Source organism: Malaya genurostris, chromosome 1 (assembly GCF_030247185.1).
Source record: "Malaya genurostris strain Urasoe2022 chromosome 1, Malgen_1.1, whole genome shotgun sequence".
In the NCBI taxonomy this organism is placed as follows: Eukaryota; Metazoa; Arthropoda; class Insecta; order Diptera; family Culicidae; genus Malaya; species Malaya genurostris.
In genome coordinates, this window is record NC_080570.1 from 88058265 (window position 1) to 88078850 (window position 20586).

Genomic DNA, 20586 nt, shown 5'->3' on the forward strand with positions numbered 1-20586 from the left:
CCGACAGGTACAGGTCCATGAAAATGACGCAAATATCAACGCATTCTATGGTTGAACAGGCAAGTGACTAGGCAAACTAGCTTCCATTAGCAGCAAATGTGATTAAAGGTGACTGCTATATTGATGATTTTCTAACTGGAGAACAATCGGCAGCAGAAGTGATCGAAGTTTTCAGACAGCTTTCTAAGATTCTCAAAACTGGTGGCTTCGGGGTGCATAAATTCTGCTCAAACAGCGAAGTAGTCCGAAATTGCATTCCGGCAGAATTTTGTACATTCTGACATCAGTAACACCATTAAAACGCTTGGTAAGACCAAGCTTGGAATCCGCGAGAAGATTATTTTATTTTCCACGTGAATTCACTCGACCCGAAGTATGAATCACTGCCAACAAAACGGAGTGTACTGTCCGACATCGGCCGTTTATTCGATCCATTTTGATTTCTTGGTCCTATTCTCACTACTGCTAAAATTCAGATTGTTGTTAACTTTTATTGTTGTTTATTGTACAGTTCATCTGACAATGTATGTCTTAATGATTAAAAAAATTAATGTGAAAGTAAAACTTAAAGTACATTATTACGGTAGACAACACGAAAACGATCAAGTAATCTAAGATAAAAAAAACATTAGACGACACGTTGAAATTAAAACATTCGGCAAATTCATGGTCATCAGAACAAACGTGCCATTTGAGCCAATTTGTTCTGATGACCATATAGTGTGTTACAAGTTTCCAATAGCAGCAAAGGTCGTTGTCGAAGAGGCCTCTCAGGAGTATACAAATTTAGTCGCTCGAGTAAAGTAGGGCAGTCTACACTACCCACAAGCAGTTTCGCAGCAAATGATGCTTGAGCATATGCTCTTCTCTATTCCAAAGGTTCAAGATTTAGTAAACGGCAACGGTTCTCTTATGACGGTAGCTGCGTTGAATCAGACCAAGGTAAAAATCACAATGCGTATATCACGAATTTTCGTTGAATTGCCTTAATCCTGGTAATCCAATTAGAGCACCATACAATCGCATTATATTCGAGCAATGACCGAACCAGCGAGCAATATAGGGATCTCAAACATAACGGATCACGGAACTCGGACGAAATCTTAAAGATGAAGCCCAGTTGTCGGTTTGACTTACGAATGATGTTGTCATAGTGTAACTTCACGATCCAGAATCACGCCAAGATCTTTAATATGCTCTGTTCGGGCGAGGGAGCGTCCTGAGATTTTATAATCGAAAGCAACTAGAGCTTTTTTACGGTGGAAGGAAATTATCCTTCATTTCTCGACGCCTAAGTCCAAAAGGTTGTTAAAGCACCAATTTTGGAATACATTCATCATTTTTTGTAATTCGATGCAGTCCGAGAGTCACTTGACGATTTTAAAAATTTTTGTGTCGTCTGCGTAATATAATCGACAATCCAGTGGCAAAAGCAGAGACACTGTGGAACTCCGGAAAGGTTCGAAAACTCATCCGACATAACTGAGCCAATTAAAACTCGCACACAGCGTTGCGATAAATAGGATCTGAACCAACAAACTGCACGAGTAGACTTTCAGGAAGTGCTTTGACTTACAAAAAATCTATTTTCGGCTGTAGTTTTTGTGTGTCTCATTTCTCGAAAAGACAATGTATGGAACATTTGTAGAACTAATTTGATACTATTATTTTACCGAAGGAAGTTGATACGTTAAGGCGTTTATGAGTTATGCAATGTTTATGACCATTCAGGGGTTAGCCAAATTTTGTGCACATTTTGGGCACATAACCGATTTTGATATGTTTACGTTTCGTCTTTGACTCATCAGTGCATAGCAGTTCAAATTGAACTGCTTTATGCAAAACTCGGCAGTTCAATTTGAACCGCTAAGCAGACGTAAAGTTTCTGCTACTTACAGAACACTTGTTTTCTTTGCATCAAAATGCAATGTCTATACTGACATGCCGAACGAAAACGTGTTTTCGACTTTTTCTGGCCGATGCATTTTGTGCCCTAGCACAAAATTTGGCTAACCCCTGAATGACCAAACCGACGACACGACCAGGCACTTCGAAGAAAAATCAGCATTAAAACTGTTCGCTAACGATTCACCGCCAGTTACCACAAATCTAGCGACCCCTTGTAAATGATAAAAATAATCTTCTCGAGCAACACTGTTTAAGTTGCTATGGACTAGTTACCAAGGAACCCCAAAACAAATAAACATGTTTTGAAAGCGGTGGAATAGTTCTATTAGTGTTAAACTTTGTTCAAATTAAGCAGAAATGCATTTAAATGAACTCGATTTTCGGAATTTAATCGAAACTAAGGATGAAACCAACGAACGAGGACAATGATATGCTTCCAGCGATTCATCCGTACACTTCAACTGCTAGCTTTTCTGGGTAGTAGGATTCGGTGTAATATACCGGTGTCAAAATTGTTTTGTGTCGGTTGATTGCGCAGAAGTGGAAACAGTATTTCACCTTGTTGGCCACTATTCGATGATGGCCACTAGTGGAATTCCACAAAGAAATCATTTTACCGCACGTTATACAGGTACCGCAGAGCACTAGCATCGCTCAGCTCGTTGTCGGTCATTTCCATGTCTTCCTTCTCACACAACGGTTTCAAGTCAAGACCTGAATTTTGAACTTGGCTTTATAAAAGACATAACTCATACTCCTCATTTTTTACATTCCGCTCGAGTCAGGTAAATCCATTAAAATGTTCCGTAATAATAATAACCGATCTGAAATTTATTTTGTTTACATTCATCTTGCCTTCGATATGCAGTAACCAAGGTTATGGTGACTGTTATTCAAAATCAATAAATATATCAACTTGTGCTGCCAGTTAAAAAAAATTCATTAGCGTTTTCGATTTGACATTTCCAGTTACTGAGGGGTAGTTAAATTTACGATACAGTTTTGATATACGAGTGGCAGGTCGTGTCGTCGACCAAACCTTACGTTCTATTCAAAAGTTGTCTCTTCGATTTTTGAAAGAAACCAAGAGATTGTTTATGCATAACATACATAACAAAACAGTGCTTTGAATGCGTAGGTCATCCTTAAGAAAACGAAGTGGGTTCATTATTATATGCACTTCCGGCACCGGAACCCGAGAACCGGCATAATCAAAGTCGGTTCGTACGGCCACCAACCAACACGACACACAAAATGTTCTAGTACGCACTCTAAAATAAGATTAAAATGTTTGTTGCATCCGAAAATTTCGAAGACCAAATATATAAATAAATAAAATATTTTGAGTGACGGTGTACAATATTGAACACACTTTACCCTATAACTCCGGAACCAGAAGTCGGATCCGGATGAAATTCAGGAATGCCGTATGGAATCGGAAGACCTTTAATTTGAATCTAAGTTTTTGGAAATCGGTCAAACCATCGCAGAGAAAAGTGAGTGAGATCTATTTTGGTATATATGACCACTATTTCCGGTACTTCCGGAACCGGATCCGGGAACCAGGATAGCCGGAATCGGTTTGTTTAGTTGCCTACTGATAATGACTATCGATTTGTGTAGTTTTGTAGTACTTCCGGAATCGGATACCGGGAACCAGGATAGCCGGAATCGGTTTGTTTAGTCGCCTACTGATAATGACTATCGATTTTTATAGTTTTGAGACCAGTTTAAATTTTTTTTACATTTTTCGTTTCGCCGGTTTAAGTGACGACCGGAATAGTTTTCATTTGAATCTAAGTTTGTGGAAATCGGTCAAACCATCGCTGAGAAAAGTGAGTGAGATCTATGATCTATGACCACTATTTCCGGTTCTTCCGGAACCGTATACCGGGAACCAGGATAGCCGGAATCCGTATGGGACCACGAGACCTTTCATTTGAATCTAAGTTTGTCAGTTCAGTCATCTCCGAGAAAACCTAGTTATTTGACACACACACACGCCCTCTGGGCCAATTTTCACTAGTCGGTTTTTCAAGTGATTGCATAACCTTTCTATATGAGAAAGGCAAAAAGCATCAGATCTCAAAGCGCTTCAGTTAATCGATTGAGCCACAGAAGCACATATCTGCTTAGTGAATAATTGATACCTCTAACGCATACAGCGTCACTTGGTAGCCAAGTGCAAATTACATTAGGAGCCAGTAAAATTCTGCCCGAGTGGAATAATGCGTCAATTCACATGTTAGGTTGTTATGAATCGTATTAAATTTGTTGCCGTTAAATTTTTTATGCAGAGTAAACTTTAAAATAGATAATTCTCATTTTTATTTCTATCAGTTGTATTTTCCATCAAGATTGATTGAAATTAACATGTTTAGCGCGTAAATTTCACTTACCGCTTCCACACGAGTAACTAGTACGACTGTATGAATGTATATATACGATTTACCTGACTAACAGATGCGTGCTTCTGTGGCTCAATGAATAGACGGACGCTCTGTAATCAAATGGTTCTTAGTTCAAATCCTAGTTGTTATCAATCGAACTTATCTTTTTTATTTCGATAATTTCTTGCATCATTTTTTTTCAAATCACACGTAAATTTTTGTTATTTTTGATGGATACTTTTTGGTACAGTTGGAAAAATGCTTGTGAATTTACGTCTTATCAGATGCACATAAATGGAGGGTCATATTTTACACAAATTTATATTCAAGAACATGAAAAATTTTGATTTGGAAATTACATGGCTTTATAACGAATGGAATAAAAAAATCAAAAGACCGACAGCATAGCCGACTGTACAACAGAAGCACACATCTGCTTGGCTGGTAAATCGTGCATATAAATTCATACAGTCTCACTTGCTAGGCGAGTGCAAATTACTCTCGGAACCAGTAAATTTCTGTACGAATGGAATATTGTGTCATTTGAGAAGTTAAGTAGTTATGAATTGTATCGTTTGTAGAATTATGTCACCTGTAAAATTCATAATTTCTTTCTGTGCAGTTTTGAAGAAGTATATTTTGAACTCTATCTCAAAATCACGCAATCGGAACTATTATTTGAAATAAATACAGAAAGTGGAAATCTCAACACCTGGCTACTTAGAAACATTAACATTTAGATTATGATAACACTTATGTCTGTTGCAAATGAGTCTTCATGGTTGATTTGTGTGGCAATAATAGAGCTTCAGGAAACTTACAAAAGAGTTAAAAATGAGTTGTTGTGGGAAATACGGCGCCCCGCTCGCAACAAATAAGCCTGATACTAGAACTATATAACTGTATACAAAAATACGAAGAAACAACAAACCCCGTTATAAAAATCTAACTTCAGTCAATTGCAATGCGCCCCTGTACCACGGAAATCAAGGCGCCCCATCAACAAAGTCAACGACTAACCAATGAAATTTGAACAACTACGGCACTGGTGATGACTCTGTTTGTTGTTTTTTGATGAAGTCTAGCAGATAATCGATATCTTTCCAGATTTCGTCCGGGATTGGGCATTCCATTACATGAAGTTTGCTGCTGCGATTATTATCCCACCTAAATTAATTCGAATCGCTTCGTCGTGTAACATCAGTCCTTTGTTGGTTGTTTTAATGAAATATTTCAGGTTGGCTGTTAGCTTCCGTGTCTAATGAGTTATTTGTTTGGCCTCTTTGATATTGTTTCGGCATTTTTCTAGAAGCTACACAAGCTATTGCACGTTTTCCGTTTTTGTTTTGCTATAATTATTTGTGTTTGTGTACTTATTGTTGTATTCTGTCTCTTCAGAGTTATATGCATTTGATTTAGCATATTCTTCGGGGTAATTTCAGTAGTTTATATATTTTTTAGTATTTGAATTGAAACACTTATTTCGTCTTTAGCACGAGTTTTCATACGTTTTGCAGTGTTACTACAATTGTAACGTTTAATTAATTGGTAAACTGTAACTAGTAACTGGGTACTCACGATGCATAGTATTAAGAATATTTTAAAATCTTGCGATTCGTACCTTTATTCGTCCACTTCTAACTTGTTTAAGAAGTTGACCTGTGAGTCACCACTGTTTTGTACACTTTTTGAGCTAGTTTTACCCATGTTACACTTGGATTGTTTTCATACTCCGCGAGGCGGCATTTGAACTGTTTAAAATACGGCACTTTGCGGTAACTTTTTTTTTTTTAATTTACGATTAGAATGTTTAGTATATCGCACGCGTAGGCTTGGGCTCGTGAACCATGTCACGGTCAGCCATGTGATATCTCGGATTTAGTCCGGTGTCGGAAAAGGAGTTTTTTTTTAGACTACAGTATCCCAACTATGGCAGACTACTTGAGTAGCTGCCAGAAAAGACCGTAGCGAGTGGAGAAGCAGATCGGTCTGGGGTTCGATAATGAATTCGTCTTTATTTGCTATTCCTTAGGGTTTATTTAGAAATTCGGTTACATACAAGTAAGGCATGGGCATTTCAGATCTTAACATGTGCATCTTTGCTGAGTTATCTAATTCGGTGCCTGTGTGGCCATGGCTGTCGATGATATGTGCGAGGCAAACCTGAGTGTAAAAAAGGTTCTGCTGCTGGCAATATATGGTTACTATTGTCACGTGTAATTTGAGCTATGAGTGCGTGAGTGCGACTGACTTGGTTGTTTACATTTAGGTTATTGTATTTAGTTTATAGATTGTAGGGATGCACATGATATTATTGTCTTGGAGTAGGGATGCATATAACTGGTCAATTTAAAAGAAAGAAACACTTGACAATTTATGTGTGAGCTTGTGCGATGATCCACCAAATTCGAATATATGCTCAACTTTGGAAAATGCTCGGATACATGCTGTTATAGGTTTATGGAGTCCGAATGTAGTACGATGGAATCTAGGTTGAAGTAGACTAGTCGAGAGTAGAGTTCGCTGAGAAGCACAGAAATCAAAAAGAGATATGATCTTTGGAGAGTCAATTAATTAAAGCCGTTAATTACTCTAGCCACAAGTAACGCTTGTTGTATCTTACTACGTCGCTCTAGATCCAGTGGGTTTCACCAGGGAAGGTCCCGCAAAGCGAATCGAATAAATATTTTCTGTGCACGTTCTATCCGCAAATTCCAATCCAGTTGGAAAGGATTCCAAATCAAACACGCAATACAACACTTTCAAGCTATAGCTGGAATACCGTAAGGACTGAATACCTTTCTGCGGCGGTAACTATCATATCAGAAGTAATTGTAAATGTACTTATATCCAAGAAACTGTCAGGAACAACCAGCGCGGCGGTTTCTGCATGACTGGCCGATGCTGTTAGCAAAGACAGAAGCGAAGAATCTAGCGAACAATTTACAAGAATCTTATGTACACGATGATTCTACCCCATCAAGACGAACGCAAATCAGAGTTGAACTACTCCAACAATAGATTTCGACTGAACAGCCATACCATTCACATGGTCAAGGTTCCCAATTAGTATTCAGAAGGAATTCTATCAAAGCAACAAATTCTATTTTCCTATAGTTCAACTCTAGGTTAATTAAAAATAGCAGTTCGACAAACCTCAATTGTAAATGAAATTGTTAAAAGCGGGTGATGGAGGTCAACGGGTAGTAGTGAAGCGGTGCTATTCTTCACATTTAATAGTTGGTCCAGAGGACCAAACACTAAATCGAGAACACGTCCGGTATGATTCCTCTGTTGATTTGCTTGAAAAAGGTTTATATAATCCATACCGATAGCCGATCAAATCATATACTTGTAGTTTAAACGATTCGAAAGATGAAATAGAGTTTGTTGAATTTTGAAATCTTATGTTATGTTTGTTTTATTTACATGTAAAACAATATTTAAATACGTGAAGTTCTTAAATCTCAAATACATTAGATTTACATTTGCTCATAGAATCCTATGTTACTATCGGATACAAATCATTTCTTCGAGGATTTGTTGTAAATTAAAAGTACTTTTGAACCAGAGCGGTTTGATCTGTATCTTTTTGCAACCTTCTGAAATAATTAAGTTCAAAATATGACCAAGCGATTTCTCTATGATTAATATGAAAAAAGTTAGAATGAAAAAACTGATATTTTGAAACCTTTTAGTAATGCTACCGAATATTGATTGAACGGTAAAAATAAGCTAAATGGTTTCTTGAGCAAAGTTATCAGAAATTGCAATGGCTACAATATTGTCGAAGATAACAACTTTTTGTCTGCCTCAATTATTTTATCTGTCCTTACACACTATGTTATGCTGGAATGTGGTCGTTCATTTTCGTAAAACCGCATCAATATTCGCTACAACTTTGTATAAGACACCAAAAAATAAAGTTTACTATGAGGCCGCCAGATAAATAAAGGCATGAAATTGCAGGTTTGGACTACTATGCAGTGGTCAAATTTTATTTAACTTTATAGAATTTCCGCGTGTAAACTGCAAAAATTCTTTTAAGCTATTAGTGACTGAAAACTCTCACCGAATAATACATTTTTTAAGTATGATTTCTGAAAACCAAAAGTCTATGTAGACTTTCTATTAAGTACGGCAGGAGCCTATGAGAGAGTTAAAATTTTTTTTTTTTTTTTCATAAATACGTTTATTTCATAGGCAATATACATAAGTTTTTCTTCGCCGTGGCATCCACAATACATAGTAGTTTAAACCTAATACATTTCGAATATCATATTAGTATGTTGGTACTCATTAGTTAATCTAAACACTGTTTTTATCAAGCGAGTTGCTATTTTAAATTACATTAAATAAAATACATTTATTTTGTACATGATCTTATAACTATTTCAGGATTGTTTGTATCAGTTCACCACTTATATTCAATATCCTATAGTTGGCTATTGGTTGAACTCATGGAAGAGAAAACAGTTTAACATAAAATAAAATTTAAATTGGAACTCCAATGGATTTAATGAAATGATAAAGAAGTTTCATGTATGGAAGGTCACGACAAGCAAGAATGTCGCGAACTGGGACATTGGATAGTCTACCTTGGGTACGCAAGGAATTTATTAGTTGAGATCTGACATCACGAAACTCCACGCATGTCCAAACAACATGGTCAATATCGCGGTAACCTTCGCCGCAAGCACAATGATTAGTCTCGGAAAGTCCAATTCGAAGGAGATGTGCATCTAACGTGTAGTGATTGGACATGAGTCTGGACATCACACGAATGAAATCTCTACTCACATCCAGTCCCCTGAACCATGCCTTTGTCGATATTTTAGGAATAATTGAGTGCATCCACCGACCCAGATCATCTTTATCCCAAGAAGCTTGCCAGCTGGCAAGTGTTCTTTGGCGAGACGCGCTATAGAATTCGTTGAAAGCAATCGGTCTCTCATAAATTTCACCCTCAATAGCACCACGTTTGGCTAAAATATCGGCTCTTTCATTGCCTGGAATGGAGCAATGAGCCGGAACCCAAACTATTGTGATTAGATAATTATTATTCAATATGTCGTTCAGACACTGTTTTATTTTACCCAAGAAAAACGGTTCATTTTTGCCAGCAGCGTTTGAGCGAATGGCTTCAATTGCACTCAGACTATCTGTGAAGAGGAAATAATGGTTTGGAGATAATGTGACGATTACATTCAAGCTATAATGAACTGCTGCTAACTCTGCTATATAAACAGATGCAGGTTCTTGAAGCTTGAATGAGGCCGAAACATTATTGTTGAACATACCAAACCCTGTCGCTTCTTCCATTCGCGATCCGTCCGTGTAAAACATTTTCTCAGAGTTAATATGCCTGAACTTACTTGAAAATATTTTTGGGATTTCCATAGAGCGTAGGTGGTCCGGGATTCCACGCACTTCGCGCTGCATGGATGTGTCGAAAAATAAAGTTGAGTCAGGTACATTTAGGAGGCTGACACGGATAGGAATATATCTTGAAGGGTTGATTTCCTGTGACATATGGTTAAAATATACTGTCATGAATTTTGTTTGAGATCGAAGCTCGACTAGTCGTTCGAAATTATTAATTACCATGGGATTCAGCACATCACATCTTATTAGCAGGCGTGATGAAAGCTCCCAAAATCGATCTTTTAATGGAAGAACTCCCGCCAGAACTTCAAGACTCATTGTATGTGTCGAATGCATGCAGCCTAAAGCAATTCGCAAACAACGGTACTGAATTCGCTCAAGTTTGATAATATGAGAATTTGCAGCGGAACGAAAACAAACGCATCCATATTCCATCACTGAAAGTATCGTTGTCTGATACAATTTTATTAGATCTTGCGGATGAGCACCCCACCAAGACCCTGTTATTGTTCGAAGAAAATTTACTCTTTGTTGGCATTTCGTTATCAGATACCTAATGTGTCCTCCCCACGTGCATTTGGAATCAAACCACACCCCGAGGTATTTGAAAGTCAAAACCTGTTCGATTATTCTTCCCATCATATGAAGCTGAAGTTGCGCGGGATCATGCTTTTTTGAAAAGACGACCAGCTCTGTTTTCTCCGCAGAGAATTCGATACCAAGATGAACAGCCCAAACGGACAATTTATCTAAGGTATCTTGCAATGGTTTTTGCAGATCAATAGCTTTGGATCCAGTAACTGAAACCACGCCATCATCTGCCAATTGTCTTAGTGTACATGGGGTTACTAGACAGCTGTCAATGTCATTCACGTAAAAATTATAGAGGAGCGGACTGAGGCATGAGCCTTGCGGGAGACCCATGTAGCTAATTCTGATTGTTGCCAAATCGCCATGTGAAAAATGCATGCGTTTCTCTGACAAAAGGTTGTGCAAATAATTATTTATAACCGCTGGGAGTCCATGTTGGTGGAGCTTGTCTGAAAGAACATCAATGGAAACTGAATCAAATGCTCCTTTAATGTCTAAAAATACAGATGCCATTTGTTGCTTTTGAGCGAAGGCAATTTGGATGTCAGACGAAAGTAATGCAAGGCAATCATTCGTCCCTTTATTTCTACGGAAGCCAAACTGAGTATCTGACAACAAACCGTTCGTCTCGACCCAAGTGTCGAGACGTCGTAGAATAATTTTTTCGAACAATTTTCTGATGCAGGACAACATCGCAATGGGTCTATATGAGTTGTGATTGGAAGCTGGTTTCCCCGGCTTTTGAATGGCGATAACTTTCACTTGTCTCCAGTCAGGTGGAACAATATTTTGCTCAAGAAACTTGTTGAACAATTCCAACAAACGTCTTTTTGCGAGGTCGGGCAGATTCTTCACCAAGTTGAATTTAATTCTGTCCAATCCAGGAGCGTTATTGTTACAAGACATGAGTGCTATGGAAAATTCCATCATTGAAAAGGGGCTATCAATGGAATCATCATTTGAAGAAGACTCCCTAACAATGCTATGCGTAGGAACGGAATCTGGACAAACTTTCCTCGCAAAATCAAATATCCATCGATTCGAGTACTCCTCACTCTCATTTCCTACGTTACGATTCCTCATTCGTCTGGCCGTATTCCAAAGAGTGCTCATTGAGGTTTCTCTTGACAAACCTTCCACAAAATGTCTCCAATAGCTGCATTTCTTAACCCGAAGTATGTTCTTGTACTTGGTTTCTAAAACCAAGAATTTTTCAAAATTCTGAGGAGTTCCTCCTCCTCGTTTTAAAAACGTCTTGAAAGCATTTTGTTTCGCGTGTTTAGCATCTGAGCACTCTTTGTCCCACCAAGGATTTGGAGGTCTTCTGTTAGACGATGGACCAAGAAATCGTTTGGTTTGGGCTTGTTCTGCGGCCTCCAGAATCGAACAAACGAGGAAGTCATATTCTTCAAGTGGGGGAAGCTCTTCCATTGAAGTTAAGACACTTGAAATATTACTTTGGTATTTAATCCAGTCAATATTTTTTGTCAAATCATATGGAATATTAACTGAATTAGCAATGCCTTTGTTACTGCTAATTGAGATGATGATTGGTAAATGATCGCTACCATGTAAATCAGGAAATACTTTCCAGGTGCAATCTAGTCGAATTGAAGTCGAACAAAGAGATAAATCTAATGCACTTGGACGTGCAGGAGGTCTTGGGATCCGTGTCATGCTACCCATATTTAGTACCGTCATGCTAAAATTGTCGCAAATATTATATATTAGAGATGATCTGCTATCATTGTAAACGGAACCCCACATCATTCCGTGCGAATTGAAATCTCCTAAAATCAAACGTGGAGCAGGAAGGGCTTCGACAATTTCATTAAGCTGTCGTTGTCCAACTTGAGCTCTTGGAGGAATATATACCGAAGCAATGCAAATGTCCTTTCCTTTAATGTTTATTTGACAAGCAACAACTTCTATACTAGAAGTCGAAGGAATGTTTAATCTATAAAAGGAATAACATTTCTTAATTCCTAAAAGCACTCCACCATACGGGGAGTCTCTGTCGAGACGTATAATGTTAAAGTCATTAAAATTTAAGGCTATGTTTGATGTAAGCCATGTTTCGCACAAAGCAAATACATCACATTTTTGACTATGCAACAAAACTTTAAATGAATCAAGTTTTGGCATGATGCTTCGACAATTCCACTGCAGGACAGTGATTGAATCATTTGCGGCGGATGATAAATTATCCATCAAATGATACAAAACCTGAAAGAGCTGGCCATTGAGCTGATAACTGTTTCAAAAAAGTTCTAGCTATTGGAAGGAATGCTGTTATGATGGTCTTTAGAGGTTCAGAAATATTGAATGCAGCGAAAATCCATTCTACAATTTCCGAAAATTTCAGTAATCCTGTTGGTGAATGTGAAATGGAGCCCACTGGATTATTGTCTTTTCTTGAGCTAGTTCCTGGATTGGTTTGTGAATTTGACAAACCAGGAGGCACAGTTTTTGGTTTTAAATTTGGCTTTTTAGCTTTAACACGGGGATCTTTTTTTGAAGGTATAATTTTAGGTGTCTTTTTTGGTATTTTGTGGTTTGTTAATCTCCTCTTAACAGACCCTTGAGGAGTGACAAACGAGGTATCTTCACTATTTCCGTCAGAGTCAGATTCCTCTGGCTCCGCAAGATTTGAAAAACCGTTTTCGGTTTCCAAAGGGGAGACATGTATGACCGTTTTGAGCATTTCTGCATATGTGCGCTTAGACCGTGCTTTTAAAGAAAGCTTCATTTTGTCTTTACGCAGCTTAAATGCAGCGCACACTGAAAGATCATCATGAGGGCTTTCCCCACAATAAACACATTTTTCAACATCTTTATCGCAAAGATTATCCTTATGAGGCCCTTGACATTTGATACATTTGGACTTATTACTACAGTAAGTAGCTGTATGTCCGAATTTTTTACAGTTCGTGCAATTCATAACATGCGGTACGAAAAGCCGAACAGGAAGACGAATTTTATCGATATAGACATGGCTAGGCAATGCAGATCCGGCAAATGTTACGCGAAACGAATCTGAGGGACGATAAGACTTTTTTCCATCGACAATAGATGCTGAGTACAATTGTTTGCACTCGAGTATCTTAACTCCCTCAAGCATGGAGTTTTTAAAACGGCCAACTCCATTTTTAAGTAAATCATCTGCTGTCAGACTTGCTTCAGTCACAACACCGTCAATTTCTACCTCCTTCGATGGAATGTAAACTCGATATTCAATAGCAAATAATTTACAGGTTACAATATCGTTTGCCTGTTTCAAGTCGTTAACTACAACTCGAATTTTATCTCTATTAACCTTACAGATTTCTTTAACTTCAGAGAAATGTGATGTCAAATCCTTTGTAATTTGCATCAAGTTTAAAATCTTTTCTTTTTTTCGAAGATAGACTATCCATGGCCCAGTGGTACCCTGTGGATAATGTTTAGCCCTCGGAGTATTTAAACTTTTACTAGTATCCGGAATCGGATTCGGATGATCTTCCATGAGATCATCCATTACATTAAATTTTTTTTGTAAATTAATAATACCAAAATAAAAACTTATGTTTAGTAAAATTTCAGATATAAGAAATAAAAAATAAATTAAATTAAATCTACCTTGTAGCTGATGTCTCTGTTCCTTTATCGTGAAGAACGACGTGAAGCTCTTCCAACGATTTCCAATTGGCAGTCTTTTGCTGTTTCCAATTGGCAGTCTTCTGTCGTTTACTGCTATCTCAGTTGCTCTGCCGTCGTTGTGAACACCACTGCACTTGCTGTACCTGACCCCAGGTACAGTGCTTTTGCTCTTGGTGGCGATCAAATGCGATGCTTGCAGTGTAGCACCTCGCGATATATGCCGTCTCTTTTGATCCTACGCAGCGTACAAATTCTGGTACCTGGTAGATCAGCACTGGGTTGCTTTAGCACCTCTGTGCCTTTGCACCCCTTCGTCTTCGCACCTTTATGCGATGGCACCTCTGTGACTCGTCACTTCTATGCTCTCGCACCTCTGTGTCTCTACACCTCTGTGCGTATGAACGGGATGGCCTTCGTTGCTAGCTTTCCAGTCGGGAAACGCCCCGAATATTGCGTTTGCTATGGGCAGTTTAACTACCTGAAGCTTAGAATTGTCTCGGTAGCAGCCGTTAACTCACGAGCCAGTACAATCGAAACACAACCTCTTCGCTTGAATGGTTTTTACTGAATGAGTTAAAATTTATCAAATTTCGGTTCCTAAACTTTTTCATATCATTTATTTTACCCCGATGTTCCTAAGCTAAGTATTGAAGTCTACGAAAAGAAGCAATGATCAATTGCTTATGGACGTCTGTATCTCTAATACATAATGATTGTACTATGAGATGAGTTAAAATATATCAGAAGTGCATAAATAATTTACAGCATAATTGACGTTTGATGTGTTTCCATATATTTTACGACTTTTTAAAATGTACTCTCATCTAGACTATCCCCACCGGAGCGTGGGTAAAAGTAATTTGGCAACCATCATCATAACCAGATTCCACACCGGCAGTTGTTAAACTGGTTGAGAAATAGACATCCACTCATTCGGTTATGAGCGGGTTATTAAATTTAGCAACGCTATACCATATATATCGTTTCTATTTTGAAAGAACCAAATCATAACAAAAGTAGACGTCAAGAAGTTTTGTATCACACCAAAAGCATATAGTTCATTTGTTTTTCGTGAAATTTGTACGAGGTCTGTTCAAAAAGTACCCGGAATTGTCATTTTTCTAAAAAAATATTTATTTATTCGTCTACATTTATATGGTCCCCTTCAAGGTAATCCCCCTAGATATAATACACTTATGCCAGCGTTTTTTCCAGTCTACGAAACACCCCTGATAGTCGCTTTTTGTAATGCTCTGTAGCACTCTCAGCGATTCTGCCTTTATCTCTTCAATAGATGAAAAACGCTGTCTTTTCATGGGTCTCTTCAACTTTGGGAACAGGAAAAAATCACACGGAGCGATATCTGGTGAATAAGTAGGTTGGGGCATGATTAAAGTCTTGTTTTTAGCCAAAAAATCACGAATAAGCAACGATGAATGAGCAGGTGCGTTATCGTGGTGCAAAACCCATGAATTGTTTTTCCATAAATCGGGGCGTTTTTTTCGAATTGCTTCACGCAAACGTCGCATTACTTCAAGGTAATACTCCTCATTGACGGTTTGACCTTTTGGCAAGAATTCTTTATGCACTATGCCATTATAATCGAAGAAAACAGTAAGCTAAACCTTGACATTTGATCGAACTTGACGTGCTTTTTTCACTCTTGGTGACGTTGGGTGCTTCCACGTGGACGATTGTGCTTTTGTTTCGACATCATAACCGTACACCCATTATGACCCTTTCAAGTAAATTTGGATCATCGTTGACGTCGTTTAACAGCTCCTGAGCGATGGCAATGCGTTTGTTTTTTTTATCAAAATACAGGAGTTTTGGAACGAATTTTGCTGCCACTCGTTTCATGCCCAAAACATTTGAAAAAATATGATGGCATGAGCCAACTGATATGCCAACTTCATCAGCAACTTCTCTAATAGTGATTCGGCGATCATCAATAATCATTTTTTCCACTTTTCCCATATTTTCATCGATTATTGACGTGCTGGGTCGACCGGAGCGTTCGTCGTCTTCAACGTCTTCGCGGCTATCTTGGAAACGCTTATACCACTCGTAAACACTTGTTTTTTCATAGCAGACTTACCGTAGGCTCTCTGTAACATTTCGCACACTTGATTACACTTTATTTCATTTTTCACGCGAAATTTAATACAAATTCTTTGACTCTTCAATTCTTCCATTGTTTAAACTAACAAAAATCGCCGAGCTCAAAAAAACACGTCTACACCAGCCGCTACAAGACAGAATGTAAACAATGAATACAGCTGAAAATTTCACCATACATTAGGGACATATGTACCAACACAATAAAAAAAAATTGGCCACCGGACTCTCCAGACGCGCGCAATTAAAAAATTCCGGGAACTTTTATATTAGCAGTTATATCTAGAAAAACCTGTTTTAATCCACCTAGTGGTGTAATGATGCCTTTCTCATATCAATCATACTAATATATATAATACTGTGGTACTCTACGAAATAATTTTCTTCGATTCTTAAAAAAATAACCAAAATCGGTTTGTTTGACCTGTGTTTGACTGATTAAAACTATCAGTTGGAGAAGATTCGAGGTCGATTTAGAAAACTTTTCACGTTTTTTCGTCCTTTCCAGTGATGGTATAAAATTTTTAACACACTTTACCCTATATTTCCGGATCTGGTAGTCGGATCCGGATAAAATTCAGGGATTACGTATGGGACCACAGAACCTTTCATTTGAGCCTAAGTTTGTGAAAATCGGTCGCACCATATATGAGAAAAGTTTGAACACATATTTTCATTGTTTTGCACATTTAACCCATAAATCCGGAACCGGAAGTCGGATCCATATAATATTCAGGAAATTTTTATGAGAGCACAAGACCTTTCCTTTGAATTTAGGTTTGTGAAAATGGGTGGGGATTCCTATGGGTGGAAATTCTAGTAAGAACTAGAGAGTGATTGCTTTGGAGACCTCTGAGCTCGCCAAAGCTGGTAAGCTTTTAGCTGTGGCGGCTAATACTAAGGCTATGTATAGTACTCAACGAACTAAAGCTCTTCAAAGAATGGCCAATTATTCAATAATGTCAGTTGACTTTAACAGACTAATCGATGTGGCACAGAAATATTATACACTCGAACACCGTCGTATCCAGGAGGAAACATACCAGGAAATTGCAAATCCTGCTCATGAATACATTGTGCAAAACGAGAATTTAACTTCTATTCGTGAAGACCTGATCGAAGCTAATGTTGATAAGACATATGAATATGGCCAGATTTATAATCATGATCGCGTTGATGAGGGTAATAAAATGCAAGAGTTAGAGTTTCTTTCGAATAGTTTTAAAGATTAATTCAGTTTTAATGTCGTATTTGAAAATAAAGAATAATGACACGCGTCTTAAGTAATAATACTTTTGTTGAAACTAACTAATACTAATGGCCGAAGATAATATCTTGCGAATGCTTTGATGAGATTATTTAAATGGCAAGAGCTAGGCATTATCACACCTCTATGTGGAATAGTAAGGGTTTTTGATATTTCGTTATAATAAAATTAAAAGTAATCAAAATAATTTATTCTCGTTCAGCTCCCTTCAATTTCCAAAGATGTTCAATGAGGTCGTTTTGGAACTAATGGAGAATTATTGTCGTTTTTTTTATTTCTGTCCTGTCCAAGCAGTGGAACAGTTTTTCCATTGCCAGTGAGTACAATCCAATGATCCCAATATTCCTGAAAAACCCCGATCCTCGCCAATTCGTAACAATCTCTGCAGATCCTCACGGTTTGGTGATCGGAGGTATTCTGCACCAAAAATGCTTTCTACTGTCTGACAGAATTCTCGTAAGCATTTTTGCGCTGTCGATTCGCCCATCTGATATATTCATCGGTTGCATCTGAAGGAGATCCATATGCAAGTTGTTGAATTGCTGATGTGAATTTTTGTAAGCAAGTTAATCCTAACTTTCCTGTCGCATCTGGTTTCTGGATAAAATATTCGTTGCATTCCATTGCTTTCACAAAACACAGGAATACTTCCTTACGCGAAACTGTCTGCGAAACTGATCACTAGTATAAACTAGTTTTTTTTGCAAAATAGTCATTATATAGCTGCACAGCTCCTTCTTCTGCAAATCTGTTTATGTTTGGTAGTTTCCATGGACGAGATCCATCGAATTGATTTAATGATTTTGCACCAACTTGCTTTTCAGCACGGCACAGAATCTCTTGGGTGAATAGCATCAGTTCGTTGAATTCTTCATCACTTGAGTCCGCGTATTCCTTAAACACCTCGCAATTGTTATTCATTTTTACCTTTAATTCTTCAATTTATAGTGGGTTTCAGCTTCAGTTTATAGTGACTCAGAGCCACAGATACCAGGTTCGCAGGTTGGTATGTAAATTTGCAATTTCGTTTGTTAGCAGACTTTGCTATTAAGCAGACTTTTTTTGCAGATTTTCGAAATCGTCTAATTTAACAACTTTTGCTATCACTGTTGTTCGGCTTTTCTGGTCGTACTATTAAATTTTGAGCTTGCGTAGGAGTATTTCTACTTAACTTTTTGCTGGATTGTTGTCTCGAAGAGGTTGAATCGATGCGAATGACAGTTTCGCTATATTTGCGGCATTTTGTCGCTATCTTATCGCATCGCGATCTTTTCTAGCCATCAGTGAAAATTACAATACCACCAAACGTTTGTTTTTGGCAAAACCTTATGGCAGACACAGCCAGACGCCTGGGAGCAAAATCTGCAGTCACACGCATTGCTAGAATGACAACGCCGGTGTGGAAACACGATTGAGTTTCAGCAACCGTGATAGTGCATTGTGCAAACCGACTCAGAAATGAGTGTTTAAGTAAAATAGTAACGCAATGCGTAATCATAATAGATACGCATTTGATCACCCACTGGTGGGCATGGTCTTAGAGGACAATAATGATTTTTGTGATTTGCATCTCCCTGGACACATTTCACACATATTATAAATGTTTGTTGATTGTTTGCCAGTATATTACATCTTTCCCAATGTACTTTTTATTTGCAGGTAATCATAGTACTGACACAGCTTGAAGGTAGTGGAGGATTCAGCATTGCTCATAGGCTTACTCATAGACTAGCAAACTCTAGCGGATTACATGATTGGGGCCCACCGTCATCAACAAACTGTCCACCTATCGATAGTATATATGATCTTCATTCTCCGCGCCTGATAACTTAATAATACTAATATTATAATGAAATATATGTGCATTGCTGTAGAAATACAAACATATATATATATATATATATATATATATATATATATATATATATATATATATATATATATATATATATATATATATATATATATATATATATATATATATATATATATATATATATATATATATATATATATATATATAATATATATATATATATATATATACGAGGTCTGTTCAAAAAGTTCCCGGGATTTTTTTATTGCGCGCGTCTGGAGAGTCCGTTGGTCAAAAAATTTTTTTATTGTGTTGGTACATATGTCCCTAATGTATGGTAAAATTTTCAGCTGTATTCATTGTTTACATTCTGTCTTGTAGCGGCTGGTGTAGACGTGTTTTTTTGAGCTGGGCGATTTTTGTCTTGGTGACGTTGGGTGCTTCCACGTGGACGATTGTGCTTTTGTGTCGACATCATAACCGTACACCCATGTTTCATCACCAGTTATGACCCTTTCAAGTAAATTTGGATCGTCGTTGACGTCGTTTAACAGCTCCTGAGCGATGGTAATGCGTTTGTTTTTTTGATCAAAATTCAGCAGTTTTGGAACGAATTTTGCTGCCACTCGTTTCATGCCCAAAACATTTGAAAAAATATGATGGCATGAGCCAACTGATATGCCAACTTCATCAGCAACTTCTCTAATAGTGATTCGGCGATCACCCATAACCATTTTTTCCACTTTTCCCACATTTTCATCGATTATTGACGTGCTGGGTCGACCGGAGCGTTCGTCGTCTTCAACGTCTTCGCGGCCATCTTGGAAACGCTTATACCACTCGTAAACACTTGTTTTTTTTTCATAGCAGGCTCACCGTAGGCTCTCTGTAACATTTCGCACACTTGATTACACTTTATTTCATTTTTCACGCAAAATTTAATACAAATTCTTCAATTCTTCCATTGTTTAAACTAACAAAAATCGCCGAGCTCAAAAAAACACGTTTACACCAGCCGCTACAAGACAGAATGTAAACAATGAATACAGCTGAAAATTTCACCGACGACACGACCAGGCACTCCGAAGAAAAAATGAAATGAAAAGTGTCTGTGAGCGATTTACCGCCAGTTACCACAAATAGAGCGACCCCTTGATAATGATATAATATGATGATGAGAAAAATGTTCTTCTTCAGCATCACTGTTTAAGTTGCTACGAACAAGTTACCAAGGAGCCCCAAAGAAATAAACAAACATTTTGAAGAAGTGACTATTGAAATAATTCAATTTTTGCGGCCTCAGTGCCACTTTATAGTAGTAACTTAAGAAAGTTAAGCATCCAAATTCTACAGCCATAATCAGTGCAAGATATAGTAAAGGTGAATATAGGAATGTTTTGTTTTTGCTCCTAGAATTGGACATATACAGGCAGCAAGAATCACCACAGATATCTTGTCCATACCCAGAAACT

The 20586-nt window shown here is 37.8% G+C and overlaps 1 protein-coding gene across 7 annotated transcripts in view; it reads left to right on the forward strand.

Annotated features, from left to right (window-relative positions):
* The window catches only part of LOC131440668 (calpain-D), a 314742-nt gene extending 295561 nt beyond the window's left edge, over positions 1–19181 (forward strand). For all 7 annotated transcript variants that reach the window (XM_058612143.1, XM_058612141.1, XM_058612140.1 and 4 more), the window contains one exon: positions 18958–19181. In XM_058612143.1, the coding sequence (XP_058468126.1) occupies positions 18958–19131 (174 nt within the window). In that variant the 3' untranslated portion in view covers positions 19132–19181. The remainder of the gene's footprint in view (positions 1–18957) is intronic.
* Positions 19182–20586: the final 1405 nt, after the last annotated feature.